We start from the raw sequence: 19070 nt of genomic DNA, 5'->3' as shown, positions 1-19070 counted from the left end.
CGGGCGGGCGGGAGGGGGGCGCGGGCGGGGCCGGGCGGCGCGGCCGGAACAAGGCGGGACGCGGCAGCCGGCGGGGCGCGGCGGGCGGCGCGGCCGGGCGGGGCGGGGGGGGGCCGGGCACGCCGCGCCGCGCCGAGCCCTTGGCGGCCTCCGGGGGCGCGGACAGCGCGGCCCCTCCGCCGCACCGCGGCTCCCGCCTGGCCTTATCCTCATCCTTAATCATCAGTGTTTGTCTTTTAAATGGCAGATTTTTATTATTATTCTTTTTTTCCCCTCCGGAGTCAGGTGCGTTGGGTGAGACCCTGGGGAAGGGAGGCGAGATGCTCCCCGTATCACCCCCGCATCCCCCGCATCCCCCGGCCCTGCGGCCCTTGGGCGGCGCCTGGACCCGCAGCACAGGGACCCCGCCACCTCCCCTGGGGTGGCCATGCCAGCGCAGCAGCTGGGCTTGCGGGGAGGACAGATGGCCGAGCCCGGCGGGAGCGCCACACGTCCCCCCGCAGAGCCCCGCTCCGCAGAGCCCCGCTCGGCACACGCGGCTGGGGCCGGGGGCGAGCGCCGGCCGGGGGCAAGGTGCCTGGGCAGGGAGGTTGGTGCAGACAGGGCTGACACGGCCTCTCACCGCCCCCCACCCGCTCGCCTTTGTTCTGTTTTCACAGCACACCTTCGGGGACATCGCAGAGCGCGAGGAGTCGCCGGGATGCTGCTTTCCCAGCGCTTTAGAAACCTCTGGCTGAAATGCCGCCTGGCAGAAGCACTTGGAAACAGTTCGCTGCTTTTAATTTCCTTGATTTCTTAATCCTCAGCTCCGATGTTCAGAAGGAAGCATCCCCTGAACCGGCCCCACACAGCTTTAGGTGTCAGAGCATCCACACGGTATCCGAGGGATGAAGCTGCATTTGTGTGTGTGGTCCAAGCCCTTCCAAGCTTGCCAGGGCTCATCCGTGCGCGCTGCTGGGACCAGCCTGCAGCGCCTTCCACACCTGGAGCTTCTCCTTCATCCCCCACGACGGGAGTTTCTCTCCCCCTGGGGGCTGTTCCGTGCTCCCAGGAGCATTTGGGGAGGCTCGTGCGTGGCTGGAGGACGGGGCTTTGCAGAAAGCGCTTGGCTTTTGTGCACTCAGAAACACACGGAGTGCAGAGGTGCAGCGGGGTCCTCAAGGGCAGCCCTGAACCGGGCTCCTGGGAGTGGAGCAGACTGAGACTGAGTGGGGTTTGGAGCCACCTCTGTTTATTCCACCCTGGCCTGGCTGAGTGCCCTCCGCCAGCCCTGAGTGTCCCCACACCTCGCTCTGCGGGCTGCTGAGGATCCCAGCAGTGGAGCTGGGACACCCCACCCTGGGCCGGACTCCGTCCCTCCTCCCAGCTCTCCCGGCTCCAGGATCCCCGGGTTTTCACCTGGGACAGATCCCATCATCTCCATCCCATTGTGTCCCGGGCTCATGAGGGTTATCCAGGTACAGACACAATTCCAGGATTCAGCTTTTGGGCTCCTCCAGGATTTAAGCACAGCAGAAACCCAGAGCAGAGGGACAGGGACCAACCCACAGCTCAAAACAGATAAGGACCAAACCACCCCACAGCATCTCCTTGGCCATGGCCAGGCAAACCTGCCCAGCTCAACCGTCCTGCAGCCCCAAGGAGCACCAGGGAAAGGCAAAATGCTCTGATGGAAAATCATAAATCCCCATCCAACGGTGCCGAGATCCTGCCTGGCTCCTGACCAGGTGGACTTCTGCAAAGAATCAATTTTAGATTAAAAAAAGGTCAATAAAGGCTGTCATGGAGCTTCCCTGGAAGGAGAGGAGACAACTTCATCCAGGAGAGGGTGGGAAATGAGCCCAGGGCTTTGTCCTCTGCTCTGCTCAGAACCTGTCACTCCACACCCCCGCACAGGATCTGTCTGCAGTAAAAAGCCCCAGTGGCCAAAATTACAGAGAAAATATCAGGAGGAAATCAAAAAAGTGTCGGGAGATTAACTGGGAGGATGAGAAATGGGAGGGAGCCAGCAGGATCCATGCTTTGATCCCCAGCTCTGCTCCCACCAAGCCCTGTTGTGCCTCAGTTTCCCCAACACCCTGGTGAGGTCAGAGCCTCATCCCAAATCTCCTGTGGGATGGAGAAGGGAGAGGAATGCGCCCCCATCAAGGCTGAGACTCCATTTCTCTGTCACCCCACATCCATGGCGGGGTGGCAGGATGTCCCCTGTCCCCCACGGCCATCTGGCTCTGGCAGGGGCTGGATCCCACCCGGCCGAGCTCTGCAGCCCCAGGCCAGGAGGAGCCAGATGGGATCTCTTCCCCAGGTACACAAAATCCTCTCCTTCCACTGAACCCACGTGTTTAAAGTCAAAAACCATCTGTGTCTTCATGCCAGAGAGAGCTCTCCCTGCCAGGGGTATAAACAGAACACAGAGAAAACAGGTTTTTTCACTAATCTGATATTTTTACACCAAAAAGTAATTTTTTTATCTATTTGGGAAGGGCTAGGGCAGCCTGGGGACAGGGACATCCCAGTCCCAGGGTCAGGGATGTTCCAGCTTTGGGTCCAGGGATGGTCCAGCTTTGGGGTGAAGGATACCCCAGCTTGGGGTCAGGAGTGCTCCAGCCATGGGTTCCAGGGATGTCCTAGACTTGGGATCAAGGATGTCCCAGTCCTGGGGTCAACGATGCTCCAGCCCTGACTGTGGGGACATTTCAGAGCCAGGGTCAGGTCAGGAATGCTCCATCCCCAGGGCCATAAATGCCCCAGTCCTGGGGTCAAAGATGTTCCAGGCCTGGATCCAGGGATGTCCCAGGCTCAGGATCAGGAATACTCCATCCCTGGGGTCATAGGGGACCTGGCTGTGGGATCAAGGATGCTCCAGCCCCGGCGTCAGGGACTCCTGGCCCTGGGTCAAGGATGTTCCATCCCTGGGGTCAAGGCTGCTCCAGCCCTGTCTCCAGGGATGTCCCAGACCCAGGATCAGGGCTGCCCATCCCTGGGGCTCAGGCCCAGCCCAGCTCCAGGCTGGATGGGGCTTGGAGCACCCTGGGATAGTGGAATGTGTCTCGTCCCATGGCAGGGGTGGAACAGGACGAGGTTTACATCCCTACAAACAATCCACTCTGGGATTCCATGAGTCTGTGACTTCCCCAGCCACCTCCAGGAGGAAACACACATTTATTGAACCAACCTTTCCCCAGTTTGAACATAATTAGCCCCCAGCTGCCAGTCACCGTCAGCTCCATGGATCCCAGGTAATGGATCGGGCTCAGGCTGCTGCTGGAGAATCGATGGAGGAATTAAAATGAATTCCCACCCTTCCCTCTCTCTTGTCATCTTATCTCTGTGCTGGGGAGAAGGGCAGCACATCACAGGATCCATCACCATTTTGCCTTTGTAGCTCGCAAAATTCATAATTAACAAAAAAATTTCTCTTCACTTTCTATTCACTTGCTCATGTAATTTAATTAGCTTGCCATTAAACAGAGACTAAACAGCATCTATTCCTCAACAGAGCAAATAATTGTTTTCCATTCTTTCAGAAGGAAAGCCTGCTCGTTGGAACTCCCTGAATTCATCAGGGAGCCTTGGAGCAGCAGTGGGAAAAGGTGGGGAAAGGAAGGGAAAAGGAAGGGAAAAGGGGAAAAGGAAGGGAAAAGGGGAAAAGGAAGGACAGGCAGGGACTGAGAGGGGGTGGCACGGCTGGAGCTCCCTTTGGCTGAGCTGGGATGTCCCAGGATGTTCCCTCTGATCCCAGAGTGGGGGTGCTGGATCCTTCCCGTGAGCTCTGGGGGCTGCCCCCGCCTCTATCCGGGATGTCCTGGGGATGCTGGCATTGCCAAAGGGTCAGGGATCAGGGTGGGGATGGGGACAGGGGTGGGGACACCCCCCAGGGCCATGTCGGGGTCACTTCCAGCCCCCAGTCCCCACTGGGGATCAGCCCCCCTGCAGCACAGCTCCGTGGAGCTGGGGCTGTTTATCCGGATCCTGGGAAAGATTTAATTTCCAGTGGAAATCTCTCGAGCAAATACCTCCCTTGGAGGAATAAACCTGTTTAAGGAAACAATTTTCTCTGTGCTCAGACGAAGCCTTGAACACATTGCTGCTGCCATGGCCCAGGGGCTGGCGTGGATCTGGTGTGGGATGGGAGCCAGGAGAGGCCTGGGCTGCTCTGGGTGCAGCTTGGAACCAGCAGGAATGAGGGGAACTGGCCCCAAATCCCCCTGGATTCTACTGGGAAACAGTGGAAATGAGGGAAACTGGTGCCAAATCCTCTCAGATGCAGCTGGGAGACAGTGGGAACAGAGGGGAACTGGCCCCAAATCCCCCTGAGTGCAGCTGGGAGCCAGAAGGAGTAGAAGGGACTGGTCCCAAACCCCTCTGGATTCTCTGCTGCCCAGCACAGGGCACTGTCCTGTCCCCAAGGGGTGGTGGCAGCGCTGGCCCTGGCACCTCTGGGGTGGTGGGCCCAGCCCTCCATGGGGGGTCCCAGCCCCCCGAGGTGTGTCCCAGCTTCTCCCAAACCAACTTCCCTCTCTGCCAGGGGCTGGGACATGGACACGTGGTCCCAGGGGTGGGCACTGTGAGCAGTGAAACCTCGAGCTGCTCCACACGTGCCTCCCTCCCCACTGTCCTTCAGGAACAAAGGTTTGTTTGGTCCCAAAATTCCTTGGCACTGGGGAATGGTCACAGCGCTGGGATGGGCACAGGGACGCTGGGATGGACACTCACTGCTGTGGGGAGTTTGCCAGGGGCAAGGGCAGGGAGTGGCCACAGAGCTGCCCAGCCCTGGCTCCATCCATCCAGAGCCTGGCTCTGTCCATCCTGGTCTGGTTCTGTCCATCCTGGCCTGGCTGTGTCCATCCCTCTGCTCCCTCACCCAGGGATTTACCCCTAATGCGGATCATTTTCCTGATCTGGGTCACGGCTCCGTGTCCATTGTGCCCAGGCCATGCAGGGGTGTCCGGGGGCACAGGGGGTGACACCCAGGGACCCCAGGGTGGGGCATGGATCCATCCAGCCTCCGCTGCCCCGTCCTGGGAGCTGCTCCTGCGTGGCACCCCCGGCTTCAGGAGCCCCAGCACTGCCCAGAGCTCAGGACAGGGGAACAATGATGCCCCTCCCTCACTTCCCTGCTGGTTCCTGGGGTGGGAACTAGGAAAAAAACCCTTTTTTATTCCTTTAAAGCAGCAGGACTTGGTAAAGCTCGGGATTGTTGTTACAGATCAGCCCCAAGGGTCTCTCTCCCCTCGGACACTTGGGTATAGATCCAAATAAACCCACAAACCCTTGGGATTATAACAGGCTCTAACTAAGCCCTAAATCAGCGTGGCAGCCCCTCGCCAGCCAGGGGCAGAGGAAGGGGCTCATCCCTGGGCACTACAGCGTGCCCAGGGTCCCTCCTGGCAGCCCCAGCCCCTCTGTCCCTGCGTTTCAGGTTGATTTCACATCCTGCAGTTAAGAACAAACCCCCCGTGCCTCCAGCCCTGCCTGCTCCTCCCCAGGGAGGCGTTGGTCTGCCTGGAGCTGTTCATCCATTGGGACCCGGAGCTGGATCCGGGCCTGCCCAGCCCCCCCCCGAGGGCTCCTGTCCCTCTGCACTGAGGGCAGGGACAGTGGGACACCCCAGGGGAGCAGGGACACCCCCAGGGACAGCCCCAGGCTGCAGCAGCCCTTCCCTTGGGACTGTGCCTCCCATTCCCACTGGCAGCCAGGGGAAGGACGGGAGGTGGATGTGGGCACCTGACAGGACCCTGGAGAATCCTGCCTGGGTTTGGAGAGGGACTGGGGACAAGGGCTGCAGGGACAGGACACAGGGAATGGCTTCCAGTGCCAGAGAGCAGGGCTGGATGGGAGATTGGGCAGGAATTGTTCCCTGGCAGGGTGGGCAGGGGCTGGGCTGGAATTGCCAGAGCAGCTGTGGCTGCCCCTGGATCCCTGGCAGTGCCCAAGGCCAGGCTGGATGGGGACAGTGGGAGATGTCCCTGCCATGGCAGGGGTGGCACTGGAGGGGATTTAAGGTCCCTTCTCACCCAAACCATTCCATGAGTTTAACTTTGATGATTTCCCTGGTTATCCACAGGTGAGGACCTGGGTTTAATATTGTAGAACAGAAAAGTAACCAAAGCAATAAACCCCAGGCACTGAGCTGTGTAAAAAGCCATTTATTGCAGTTTTAACTGTATCAAAAAAATCCAAAGGAAACAGGACAGGGAATATACAGGCCACGTGTGGAACTGAAACAAAAGTTCTCAATTTCAAGGGATCTGGAGAAGTGTTTCATTGTCAGTGGCACAGCCAAAACAAAATTCCTTTCAATTCCAAGTTTTCTGCCTCCCCAAAGAAAAGGGAGGTTGAAAAAGCTGCACAGTGAGATGTGGAGGGGACAGCCTGCACCAGGGTGGGCTCTCACACCGAGCTGCTGTCACCTGCTCCACTGGGAGGTGAATCCATGCAGCTCCTGCAAACCCAGGATCCCGAGGGCTCCTGGATCCCAGGATCCCCCCAGCTCCTCATGGGCTTCACTGGATCTCCCCCATGTAGAGCCTTTTGTCACTGGATGCGGAGAGAACTGAGGGAGAAAGAAAGGAAGGAAGAAATTAAACCAGAATATAAAAATAAAATAGAATATAAAAATTACCCCAGTGGCTTGAGACCTCCCTAAGGACACAGCACCAAGCTCCTCATTTTGCTGGAAGCCAAATTTCAGCTGGTCCCAAAAGAGCAATGGAATACTGCTGTGCCACCGGCCCCAGGCTGTGCTGCTGGCTGCCATCCCCTGTCCCTGAGTGCTGAAGTGGAAGTGGAGGTGGATAAACACCTCTGGAGGGCTCCCGAGGTGGGATTTGCACCCCGGGAAGTGTCAGAGCTCAGCCAGCACCGAGTGCCACTAGAGGGCACATCCGGCCAGGAAAGTGTCCCCAGGACAGCATTCCCGGGAAAAGGGAAAACTCAGCTGGCCCCAGGGGCCTGAGCCACAGCCACGGCGCCCCTGAGGCTGGGGAACACCCCCGAGACCCCAAACCCAGCAGCCAGCCTGGCACCACCCCCAGGGTCACTGCCCGCGTCCCCAAGTGCCACATCCACAGGTTCTCTAACACCTCCAGGGATGGGCACTCCAGCACCACGGCTGGCCAGTCCTTTCCCTAGAGAAATGTTCCAAATATTCAACCTCAACCTCCCCTGGCCCAGCCTGAAGCCGTTCCCTCTCCTCCTGTCCCTGTCCCTGGGAGCAGAGCCCGACCCCCCCGGCTGTCCCCTCCTGTCAGGAGCTGTGCAGAGCCACAAGGTCCCCCCGAGCCTCCTTTTCTCCAGGCTGAGCCCCTTTCCAGCTCCCTCAGACCCTCCTGGTGCTCCAGACCCCTCCTCTCCTCAGGGAATCCAAGGCACAAGAGGCACAAGAATGACCCAGAAGCCTCCAACAATGGTTTAATCCCTGTCCAGGAGAGCTCTGGGGGTTTCCACACCGATTCCCTGCTCCCTGTGCAGGTGAGTATCCTGCAGTGATTTATGGCATTAACACTCCCAGGAGGTCCCAGGCATCAGCTGCATGGCTCGAGAGGTTTTCAGTAATGGTTTTTTAAGCCCAGTGAGCGATGACCCAAGAGCAGCTCAGCACATGATCCCACCCCCAGAGAAGAGCTGACTCTGCTCCTCCAGCACAGCCCCAGCCTCAGGCACAGCTGGGGATGCCCAGGAACAAATCCAGAGCTCCCTGCCCCTTGGCTTGCCTTTGGGGCTGGCTGTGGTAATTTTTGGCTGCTGACCTGGCCAAGGTGAGCGTTTCCATGGAAACACAGCACCTGCAGTCCTGCCCAGCCCATGCTGGAGCAGGAAATGGGAATGGAACCTGCTCCCAGCTCCTGCAGGGGGGGTCAAATGGCTCTGAAAAGCCACCACGAACTGTGCACCACTCAGCTCTGACTGGTGTGAGACACCTCCAGAACAGGGACCAAACCCATGGCACCAAGAGCTTCCTTTGCGTGGGGTTTTGGGCAGGAATTGTTCCCTGGCAGGGTGGGCAGGGGCTGGGCTGGAATTGCCAGAGCAGCTGTGGCTGCCCCTGGATCCCTGGCAGTGTCCAAGGCCAGGCTGGACCCTGGGGCTGGGAGCAGCCTGGGACAGGGGGAGGGGTCCCTGCCATGGCAGGGGTTGCACTGGGTGGGATTTAAGGTCCCTTCCAACCCAAACCATTGTGAGATTGTGATTTTGTGATTCTCTGATTTGCTTCCCACAGCTTTTGGGGAAGTTAGAGCCCCCCAGGCTCCAGGTGACCTGTGTCCTCATGGAATCACCAAACACTGTTCCATCCCAGGTATGCCAAACCCTTTCCTCATGGCCCCTGGGAAGGCTGGACAGGCCCTAAGCAGTGGCAGCCACCCTCAGCCCACACCAAGAGCCACCCTGGTGCCCTCTGGGTGTCCCCACCCCAGTCCCAGAGTCCCTGTGCCCAGCCCAGGGCACCCCCACCCAACTGGGCATGAGCAAGCAAAGCCCTGCCACCCCTAAATCTGTCTGACGATTGGACTCTGAGCCACTCTGGTAATTCTGGGCCCCTTCCCAGAGGCTCAGCAGCTGAGTGAGCCTGGCAGCGCTGCCCTGGGGAGGTGGGGAGCACTCACTGATGGGTTCCTCGGGGTGGAAGGCCAGCTCGTTGACAGAGCCAGCGTGGCCGGGCAGCTTGTACAGGATCCTCCTGGAGGTGGTGTCCCACACGTACACAAACCTGCAACACAGTCCTGGTGAGGGCAGGCACGGGGCAGAGGAAACTCCTGCCCCCCCAGGTGGGTCTCCAGCTGGCTGGAGTCATCCTTGTGTGGAAAACAGGAGAAAAATGCTGCTCTGAGTGGCTCAGGAGAGCAGAGGCCTGAGCAGGGAGCAGGCAACAGGTCCAGTGGCAAAAACCTCAGTGCCAACACTGCACTTCCCCCTCAGGGCACAGAGATGGATTTGAAAGCTGTGAGGCCACAGAAATCCTTGTTAGCGCAGGGACAGGGAGAAAGTCAGCACTGGGAATGGGGAGGTGGAGTCTCATCCTCACAAACACCCCCAAACACACTCTGCATGTCCAGGCACCCCATCGGGCTGGCAGTGAGGTGCCAGAGCCCCCCAGGCCCTGCTGCACTGCAATCCCTCACAGGCAGCAGCTCTAAAGATGGGATTTCCTCCTGCTGTGCCACATGATCCACGTGCCAGCATTTATTAGGGAGTGATGGGATCACGCTGGGCCCTTTGATCACCCTCTGTCAGGCCTCACGCACTGCTGGGTCTCCTGCCTGAGCCCTGCCTGAGCTGAGAACCCCCAGGATCCTTCTCTGGGGGCACCAGGCACAGCTCAGCTTTCACACTGCTCCTAAAAACTGTCTCAGAGTCAGGGAAACTGAGCCCAAAACCCCTGTGCCTGCTGTGGAAAGCTCTGCTGGGAGCAGAGCCATGCCCTGACCCTGGGCATGGAGATTTGGCTGCATCAGAACAAGATCAACACCCCCAGGGCAGGGCAGGTTGTGCTCACCTGCACAGGTACCCCACAGCCCTCCCTGCCCAACACCAGGGAAGGGAATTTGGCACAAGGCTCACAGCTCTGCAAAACCAAAATAAAGATCAGTGGCCGGGTGATGCTCACCCTGCCCTCCCACCCCCTCCTCAGGGAGGTGTTTGACAGCCAGAGGAATTCCCAGGGCAGGAAGGGGCAGGAGCTGGGTTTGGTGGGAAGGGCAGCTCTGCTGTCACACTCCCAGGGCATCCCTGTGCTCCCAGGGACTGAGGGATGGGGGCAGCCCAAGCACACATGGAAAATGGATCCCCTGCTCCAGGGGAAGGTCGCTGTGTGTCCCACGGTTCTGCTGCAGGGATCCAAACCCGCTGGGGACGGGCAGCCCCTGCCCCAGACCTCAACACCGAGGCTGGACCCTTCCAGGCTTATTTTGGGGTCCTAGCTTCCCCCTCCCTTTCCATGTCAGGGCTTTGCAGACCAGACAAAAAAGATTAACTCCTACAATCAGCCTGGCTTCTCACTGAAATGCTGCTTTTCACCCCCAAAATGCCCTGAATGATTTATAACCCCTGCTGGCTGCCCAGAGAGGGCACAGGGTACCAGCACCATGTGCTCCTCCTCCTCCGGAGCTTTTCAGGCCAGTGCTATTCTGTGGTTTATTTTCTTGAGGGAAACCCTCAGGTGAATCAGGAATATTTCAAGCCCAACTCTTATCTAGCAGGCAGGAATTGTGTCTGTTGCTTTCTCAAAGCACTCTGCTCTTGTGGTTTTTATTTGGTGTTACAAGGCAGGCAAAGGGCCTGATTTTACTGCAACACTTCTGAAGGGCTCAACAGCAAAAAAAAATATTCAGGTAATTGTCCCTTCAACACAGACCCAGTGCAGAAGGAGAGAGGAATCACTGGGGGAATGTTTTGTACCCGAAACAAAATGTTTGTTTTATGTTGCTTTGCTTTTCCTGCAGATACACCTCAAAAAAACCAAACCAAAAAAACCAAACCAAAAAACCAAAAATGAAAAAAAAACCCCAAAAACCCCAAACAAAACAAAAAAAAACCCCATCAAAAAACAAACCCCTAAAAACTAAAAAAAAAAGCCCCTAAAAACTTAAAGGGAAAAAAAAACCAAAGGAAAAAAAAAAAAAAGAAAAGCTCTGTGATAGCAGAAAGATTGGAGTGGCCTGGTGTGACCTGCCCCAGGAGCTGTCAGAGCCCTGAGCTCCATCAGCACCTGCAGAATGAACCCACTGACCCAAACTCCAGGCAGGCACAGCTGCCAAGAGCAGGGCTCAGCCTGTCAGCAGGGATCCAGGCTGAAGCTGCCCTCCCTGGGCTGGAGCTGCTCTCCCCAGGCTGGATTCCTCCCTCCCCACGCTGGAGCTGCTCTCTCTCTCCCCACGCCGGAGCTGCTCTCTCCCCACGTGCCCCCCGGCCTGCAGGAATTCCTGTCTCCCTGGCACTGGATTTGGGCCTGGGTTTGCTCCAGGGGACGTTGGTGTCCTTCACAGGGACCTACAGACCCTGCTCTGCTCCCTCCCTCTGCCCTTTTCACTCCTCAGCTCATTTACAGAATCTTTAATTTACACATCTGAGATGTGCCAATTGATTTTGATTTCTCCTTCATTAAAGGGAATGATCCCTGGAATCCCACCATGGATTTAACTGGGATTTGTGGTCCTCATCCTCCAACCCCCCACACAGACCCTGCTCTCAAAGACCCTCCCAAGCTTCTGCCAGGACACACGGGGCTCCAACTCAGTGGCAAAGATGTCCCTGTCACCTGCTCCCGTGGTGGGGCAGGGCAGATCCTCAGCCAGGTTTTGACAATAATAACCAGATTTTACAACAGTCAGATGCTCCTCCACGGACACCAAAGCAACAGAAACACATCCCTGTGGAAATCAGGAAAAACCCCTGAGGGTTGTTTGGGATTTCAAACCTTTACAAACAACCCTGAGCCTTGAAATTCTGATGCAGGAACGCTGCAAATCCACCATGGATTGATGGGGACAGAGGAAAGCAGTGGCAACTCACCTATCAGCAGACCCCCCTGCAATTTTACTGCCATCTGGGGACCAGGAGCACCTCAGAAGGTTCTAAAACAAAAGAACAGGCACAGATCTATTTAGCCTCCCCTTCTCCTTGAATTAAAATCACCACGAGACCTTAACCAGCACCACTTTAATGATCTCCCTTGGAAGATGAGATGGTAATTACAGATTTTATTTTATTGCTGGAAACAGCCAGTGCCTTGTTATTTTACACAAAGTAGATGGTAAGTGTAGAAAATACTTAATTTACACCTAATTACAGCTGAACCGAGCAAAGAAATCTGGTTACTGAGGCTTTAATTGGAATCCCACTTTGAGTATTCATCTTTCTTTGAGTTCTTATTAAAGCCTTTCTGGCCTAAACTTGAATTGAAAAAAAAAAAACAATTTAGAGAAAAGTTAATAGTAGGGGGAATTGAACAAGGAGCGGAGCACACTCACCTTTTCAAAATTATGGACATTTCCCTGGAAAATCTTCACACATCTCTCCTTGGGGGCGAAGGGCCTCACATCCCAGATCCGAACTGCAACAGAGCCAGAGCTGGCAGCCGAGGGGGACAGGGGAGGGGCAGCCCTGGCAAACCCCCCGTGCCCAGGACAGGCTCCCTGATCCTCACTTCCCAAAGGCTGCAGGGAACCAGCAGCATTCCCTGCAGGAGGCTTTGCTCTGGCAGCAGCAATATGGATTACAGAAAAACCCAAATGTGCCATCCCAAAACTGAGCTACCCCCTCCTTACAGGAGGCATCCGGTAAGGATCCTCATCCTGACACATCCTGTGGGCACAGTCCTGAGGGGCTCAGCCCCACTGAGGGACAATGGGACAGGCAGGGTGGCAGCTGGGCTGTCACTGCTGCTGAGGGGACACAGCCAAACACGACCAGAGTGCACAGATAACCTGTGCCATGGCTCTTGTCCTGCAGGATAACCTGTGCCATGGCTCTTGTCCTGCAGGATAACCTGTGCCATGGCTCATGTCCCTGGTGTCCTGCAGGATAGCCTGTGCCATGGCTCATGTCCCCAGTGTCCTGCAGGATAGCCTGTGCCATGGCTCTTGTCCCCAAGCCCTGCAGGATAACCTATGCCATGGCTCTTGTCCCCGGTGTCCTGCAGGATAACCTATGCCATGGCTCTTGTCCCCAGTGTCCTGCAGGATAACCTGTGCCATGGCTCTTGTCCCCAGGCCCTGCAGGATAACCTGTGCCATGGCTCTTGTCCCCAGGCCCTGCAGGATAACCTGTGCCATGGCTCTTGTTCCCCAGGCCCTGTAGGATAACCTGTGCCATGGCTCTTGTCCCCGGTGTCCTGCAGGATAACCTGTGCCATGGCTCATGTCCCCAGTGTCCTGCAGGATAACCTGTGCCATGGCTCTTGTCCTGCAGGATAACCTGTGCCATGGCTCTTGTCCTGCAGGATAACCTGTGCCATGGCTCTTGTTCCCCAGGCCCTGCAGGATAACCTGTGCCATGGCTCATGTCCCCAGTGTCCTGCAGGATAACCTGTGCCATGGCTCTTGTTCCCCAGGCCCTGCAGGATAACCTGTGCCATGGCTCATGTCCCTGGTGTCCTGCAGGATAACCTGTGCCATGGCTCATGTCCCCAGTGTCCTGCAGGATAACCTGTGCCATGGCTCTTGTTCCCCAGGCCCTGCAGGATAACCTGTGCCATGGCTCTTGTCCCTGGTGTCCTGCAGGATAACCTGTGCCATGGCTCTTGTCCCCAGGCCCTGCAGGATAACCTGTGCCATGGCTCTTGTCCTGCAGGATAACCTATGCCATGGCTCTTGTCCCCGGTGTCCTGCAGGATAACCTGTGCCATGGCTCATGTCCCCAGTGTCCTGCAGGATAACCTGTGCCATGGCTCTTGTTCCCAAGCCCTGCAGGATAACCTGTGCCATGGCTCTTGTTCCCCAGGCCCTGTAGGATAAGCTGTGCCACAGCTCCTGGCCCCAGTTCCCTCCAGGAGCAGGGACAAACCCCTCTGAGGCTGCTGCTCCCCTGTAAATTCACGGTTTAGCTCTGGAGCCAAGCTCCCTGCAGCCCAGCCCAGCCCAGCCCAGCCCAGCCCAGCCCAGCCCAGCCCGGTGTATTTTTCCCGGGATGAACAGCCAGAGGTGTCCCTGGAAGGCCCAGCAGGCTGTACCTGTGTTGTCCATGGCGTTGGAGAGCAGGTAGGAGCCCTCAGAGCTGAGGCTCAGGCCCGTCACTGAGTCGGCGTGGCCCCGCATGGTGTAGGTGAGCTTGTTCTGCCGCAGGTCCCACACCTGGCACAGCAAACACAGCAGGAACGCTGAGCTGCAGCTCCCACAGCACCCACACGGGCACTGAGCAACCTGTGCTGGCTTCAGCTGCAGGGTCCAGCTACTGGGGGCTGGAGTGTGATGGGAGTTGTAGGAAAATGGGATTTGTGCCTTAGGTTTGTCACTGGGTGTGTTCAACCCCCAAGGAGTTACACGGCAGCAGCCCCACACATGCAAGACACAGGGAATGGCTTCCAGTGCCAGAGGGCAGGGCTGGATGGGAGATTGGGCAGGAATTGTTCCCTGGCAGGGTGGGCAGGGGCTGGGCTGGAATTGCCAGAGCAGCTGTGGCTGCCCCTGGATCCCTGGCAGTGCCCATGGCCAGGCTGGACACTGGGGCTGGGAGCAGCCTGGGACAGGGGGAGGGGTCCCTGCCAGGGCAGGGATGCAGTGGGATGAGCTTTCAGGTCCCTTTCCATCCAAACTATTCCATGATTCTATGAAAATATGAGGCTGGAAGTTTATGGGCGTTCTACAAAGACAGAATTTGCCTTTTAGAAGATTTCTAAGTGAGTATGTTCAACCTCCAACGGGTTAAATGTCAGCAGCTCCATACCTACAGAATTCCTCTTGAACTGGCCCCTGGATCCCCCAAATCCCCCTGCCTGATGGGACAGAGCAGGAGCTCCCCAATTCCCACAGTTTCAGGCTGTTCCTCCCAAAGAGGGGCAGTGGGAACAGCTGTGGTGGCAGTGCCACACTGAGCAATGGCTGTGACAGGCTGGGGACAGCTGTGGTGGCAGTGACACACCAAGCACTGGCTGTGACAGGCTGGGGACAGGCTGGAGCAGGGGCTGAGGGCACAGGGCCGGCCTGACCCCTGCAGCCACCAGGGCAATGAGCTGAATGAAACGCTGAGGTCACTCTTAAATAAGAACTTTCCACAGCAGCAGGTGCCAGGGGGAGCTGCAAACTGGGGCAGAGGGCACAGAGGGGACGTGCCACCACATTTTCCTCAGTTTACCTCACACATGGCTCTGTCCCAGCCTGCCAGCACAGCCAGCATTCCACGCTGGCTCCAGCAGTGCTGGGACACCGGGAATGCCAGGCTGTCACTGCCAGCCCACAGCAGCCCCTGCCACTTCAGTGGCCCTGGCCCACCAGCAGGGACAGACACAGCAGGTCCAGGGGGGCTGGGATGTGAAACTCAGCAGGTGACCCCACAACGAGTGACAGGATGGAAAAGGCGGGTACAGAGGGAAAGGGACACAGGGTCCTACCTTGATGTCATTGTCGATGCCTCCAGAGATGATCTGGTCACTGGTGTCATTGAAGGTGACAGCCAGGACCTGGTAAGTGTTCTGGAATGTCTGCACAGCAGCTTTTTTCCTGATATCCCACAGCTGGAAGGAAATGTGGCACTTTTAAGAGGTGGGCACAGATATTTAACACCAAAATCTCAGGGAGCTGCAGAGATAGTGGCAGAGACTCAGACTGCTCTCCCCAAATCCCTTTGTAGATCTCAGGAAATCATTATAAAAAAAAATCCGATCTGGAGATCTTTATGAAAAACATTAAATCTGCTGTGTTTGGAGCCCAGGAATGCAGGGGGGAAGAAGGGGCCTGCCCAGATTTCAGGAACTGTTTCCTCATGCTTTGCTAATCAAGAGCAGCAGAAAAAGCTCAGCTCAAGAGTAGCTCAACCTTCCCAACTGCCCTGAGAAGCAAAGAAAAAAAGCACCAGTGAAATCTGATGTCACACTTTTGATTCTGAACAATGAAACGAGTAAGGAAAGGCTGAATTCAGCCCAGTTAAATGCGAAGATCCTAAAAGCAGGGAGGTCATTCTTCCCTTGTACATGGCACTGGTGAGGCCACACCTTGAGTGCTGTGTCCAGCTCTGTTTAGGAAGGACATTGAGTGCTGTGTCCAGCTCTGCCCCTCAGTTCAGGAAGGACATTGAGGGCTGTGTCCAGCTCTGTCCCCTCAGTTTAGGAAGGACTCTCAGACCCTTGAGTGCATCCAGAGGAGGCAGCGAGTCTGGAGAGGGGCTGGGAACACAAACCCTGTGAAGAACGGCTGAGGGAGCTGGGGGTGTTCAGCCTGGAGAAAAGGAGACTCAGGGGTGACCTCATCACTCTCACAGCTCCCTGAGAGGTGCCTGTGTCAGGTGGGGTTGGGCTCTTTCTCCAGGCAGCACTGACAGGAGAGGACACAGCCTCAAGCTGCACCAAGGGAAATACAGGCTGGATATTAGGAAAAGGTTTTCACAGAGAGAGCGATAAAGCACTGGAATGTTCTGCCCAGGGAGGTGGTGGAATCACCATCCCTGGATGAGTTTAAACAAAGACTGGATGTGGCACTGGTGCCATGGGTTAGTTGAGGCGTTAGGGCTGGGTTGGACTTGATGATCTTGAGGGTCTCTTCCAACCTGGTGATTCTGTGATTCTGTAAAAGCTTTTCCCCCTTTCTCCCCAGGTTTTCCCCAGGCACACACTGACCTTGACGGTGCCGTCGTCGCTGCCGGTGCAGACGAGCTGGGGTCCCCTCCGGGCTGGGTAGCAGGAGTTGACAAAGGACGTGTGGCCCTTGAGCCTCTTCACCCTCTCGCCCGTCTCGCTGTCCCACACAGCCACGGTTTTGTCCGTGGAGGCTGAGAAGAGCATGCTGCAGGCAACAACCACGGTGAGGGCTCAGCTCCCTCCCTTTGCTCCCTTCAGGAATAACCAGTGGGAGGAGAACCTCCCCTTTGGTGTTTCGGAGGAGCTTGACTGACTCTGGAGCAGCTGAATGGACAAACTCCCTTTAATCCCTGTTAGGAATTGTTTTTCTGCTTCCTCAAGCAGCATCTGGGATGAGCACAGGCAGCAAGGCTCAGCAGCAATGGTGGAACAGCCTCTTAAATTAACCAGGATCTCACCTGTTCTCTCCCCCTCCCCTGTGGCTCCCAGACACCCAACACAAACCTCCCTCTGCTCCCCAAAACTGCATCGATGGCACTGGAAGGTCACAGGCACTGCCAGAGCCTTTGCCCACGCTGGGAAAGCCACACTACAAGGACTTTGTGTCCATGGGATGAGCAAGGGCAACAAGCCCAGGATCATTCAGGTTGGAAAGGAGCTCCAAGAGCATCGAGACCAAGATGTGACCAATCCCCACCTTGTCACCAGTCCAGAGCCCTGAGTGCTACATCCAGGAATCCAGGGATGGGCACTCCAAACCCCCCTGGGCACTTCCAAGGCCTGAGCACCCTTTCCATGGGAAAATTCCTGCTGAAGTCCACCCTGAGGCCGTTCTCTCTCCTCCTGTCCCTGTTCCCTGGGAGCAGAGCCCGACCCCCCTGGCTGTCCCCTCCTGTCAGGAGCTGTGCAGAGCCACAAGGTCCCCCTGAGCCTCCTTTTCTCCAGGCTGAGCCCCTTCCCAGCTCCCTCAGCCCCTCCTGGGGCTCCAGCCCCTTGTCCAGCCCCACTCCCTGAGGTTCAGGGAGCCCCTGGGGGCTGTGAGCAGCAGGAATCCTCTCCCTCACCTGCCATCCGTGTTGTAGTGCAGCTCCATGACAGCCCCGCTGTGCCCCTTCAGGGTGGCAAAGTTGTCACAGTCCCCGTAGACGTTCCAGAGCACTGGGGGACAGCAAGGGAGAGGTGAGCACGGGAAGACCACAGGAAAGCCACAGGAACAGCCCCCTGCAGAGCACGGAGCTGATCCTTGGAGCTTCAGCAAAGCCAAGGAAGGACCACCCCCACTGCTGAGTCCCTTCTGGGATAACCCACAGCAGCCACAAAGCATCATGTGAGCCCCAGGGCAGAGCAGATTTAGGGGTCCTGTTCAAGGTGAATTTAAGAAAAAGTATCTTTTCTACAGCAACCCTTAGCATTAAAAACTGCATTTCTGCAGACCTCTGGGACCTGTGTGAGGGGACACAGGGCTGTGCCCAGCAAAACACATTTCCAGCACCATCAGGATGGGACCTGGAGAGAAGCTGGGAAAAGCTCCCTGCATGCCCCTGAGGAAGCAATTCACACTCAGGACCCAGGCAGGGGAGGGCTGAGCTAAAACCCCTCAGCAGCAGGGCCTGAGCTGTGAGCCCAGCCTGGGGGACAGCAGGGACACTCACGGATGAGCCTGTCGAAGCCAGCCGAGGCCAGGGTGTTGCCATTGGGATGGAACTTGCAGCAATAAACCTCCCCCTCGTGTCCTGACAGCAGCATGATGGGGGCCTGCAGCGAGGAGCAGCGCGGGGGGCCCTGAGGGACACAGGGGACACCGTGAGGGGACAAGGGACAAGGCCAGGGTATGGCCAGCCTGCCACCCCTGCAGAGCATCTCGACCTTCCCACAGCACATCCCACCAGAATTCCAGAGTCACAGAGATTGGAAAAGAGCTCCGAGGGCATCGAGTCTGAACTGTGCCTGATGCCCACCTTGTCCCCAGCCCAGAGCCCTCAGTGCCACCTCCAGGAATTCCTTGGGCACCTCCAGGGATGGGCACTCCAAACCTCCCTGGGCAGTTCCCATTCCTGAGCCCCCTTCCCATGGAGAAATTCCTGCTGCTGCCCACCCTGAGCCTCCCCTGGCCCAGCCTGAGGCTGTTCCCTCTCCTCCTGTCCCTGTTCCTGGGAGCAGAGCCCGACCCCCCCAGCTGTCCCCTCCTGTCAGGAATTGTGCAGAGCCACAAGGTCCCCCTGAGCCTCCTTTTCTCCAGGCTGAGCCCCTTTCCAGCTCCTTTTCCTGGGGCTCCAGACCTTTCCCCAGCCCCATTCCCCGGACCCGCTCCAGCCCCTCCGTGTCCGTCCTGGACTGAGGGGCCCAGAACCGAACGCAGCGCTGAAGGAGCCTCAGCAGTGCCCAGCCCCAACCTGCTCGGGGCCCTTCCGTCCTACTGGAACCACCCCCGCCCTCCTTCCCTCACGTCTCCATCCCACCCTGGATCTCTTCCCACCCTCCCCTCACGATGCCCCCATTACCGTCTGCAGCAGAGCTCCGGCCGGCGGCTGCCCCGCAGCGCCGCCCGTGCCCGGCGCCCCCGGCAGGTCATGGCGGGGCCGCTTGGCGGGCACCGGGACTAGCGGGAGGTCGGGGCCGGGCGCGGGGGCGGCGCCGGGGGCGGCGGGGGCCGGGGGGGGCCCGGGCACGGGGCCGGGGCCAGGCCCGGGGCCCGGGACCTTCCGCTTCTGCTGCTCGATCATGGCGGGCGCCGGGCCCCGCCCCCCGCGCCCCATTGGCTGCCGGTGCTGCATCCGCTGCGCTGATTGGCGGAGCTCACCGCATGTCCCGCCCCCCAACGCTCTGCCGGCGCGCCGAGGAC

The 19070-nt window shown here is 57.7% G+C and overlaps 1 protein-coding gene across 1 annotated transcript; it reads right to left on the bottom strand.

Annotated features, from left to right (window-relative positions):
• Positions 1–6134: 6134 nt before the first annotated feature.
• Positions 6135–19034, bottom strand: SNRNP40 (small nuclear ribonucleoprotein U5 subunit 40). Its single transcript, XM_063418946.1, has 10 exons — positions 18730–19034; positions 17881–18010; positions 17293–17386; positions 16268–16433; positions 15047–15169; positions 13670–13790; positions 11970–12052; positions 11512–11573; positions 8607–8710; positions 6135–6556 (listed from the first exon to the last, which is right to left on the bottom strand). The coding sequence occupies exons 1-10, from the start codon at positions 19000–19002 to the stop codon at positions 6507–6509; spliced, it is 1206 nt and encodes a 401-aa protein (XP_063275016.1). The 5' UTR covers positions 19003–19034; the 3' UTR covers positions 6135–6506.
• Between the last annotated feature and the right edge of the window lie 36 nt (positions 19035–19070).

This window comes from Prinia subflava, chromosome 24 (genome assembly GCF_021018805.1).
Source record: "Prinia subflava isolate CZ2003 ecotype Zambia chromosome 24, Cam_Psub_1.2, whole genome shotgun sequence".
Taxonomy (NCBI): Eukaryota; Metazoa; Chordata; class Aves; order Passeriformes; family Cisticolidae; genus Prinia; species Prinia subflava.
Note: the sequence above shows the minus strand (reverse complement) of the source record. Positions and strands in the feature narration are given on the sequence as shown.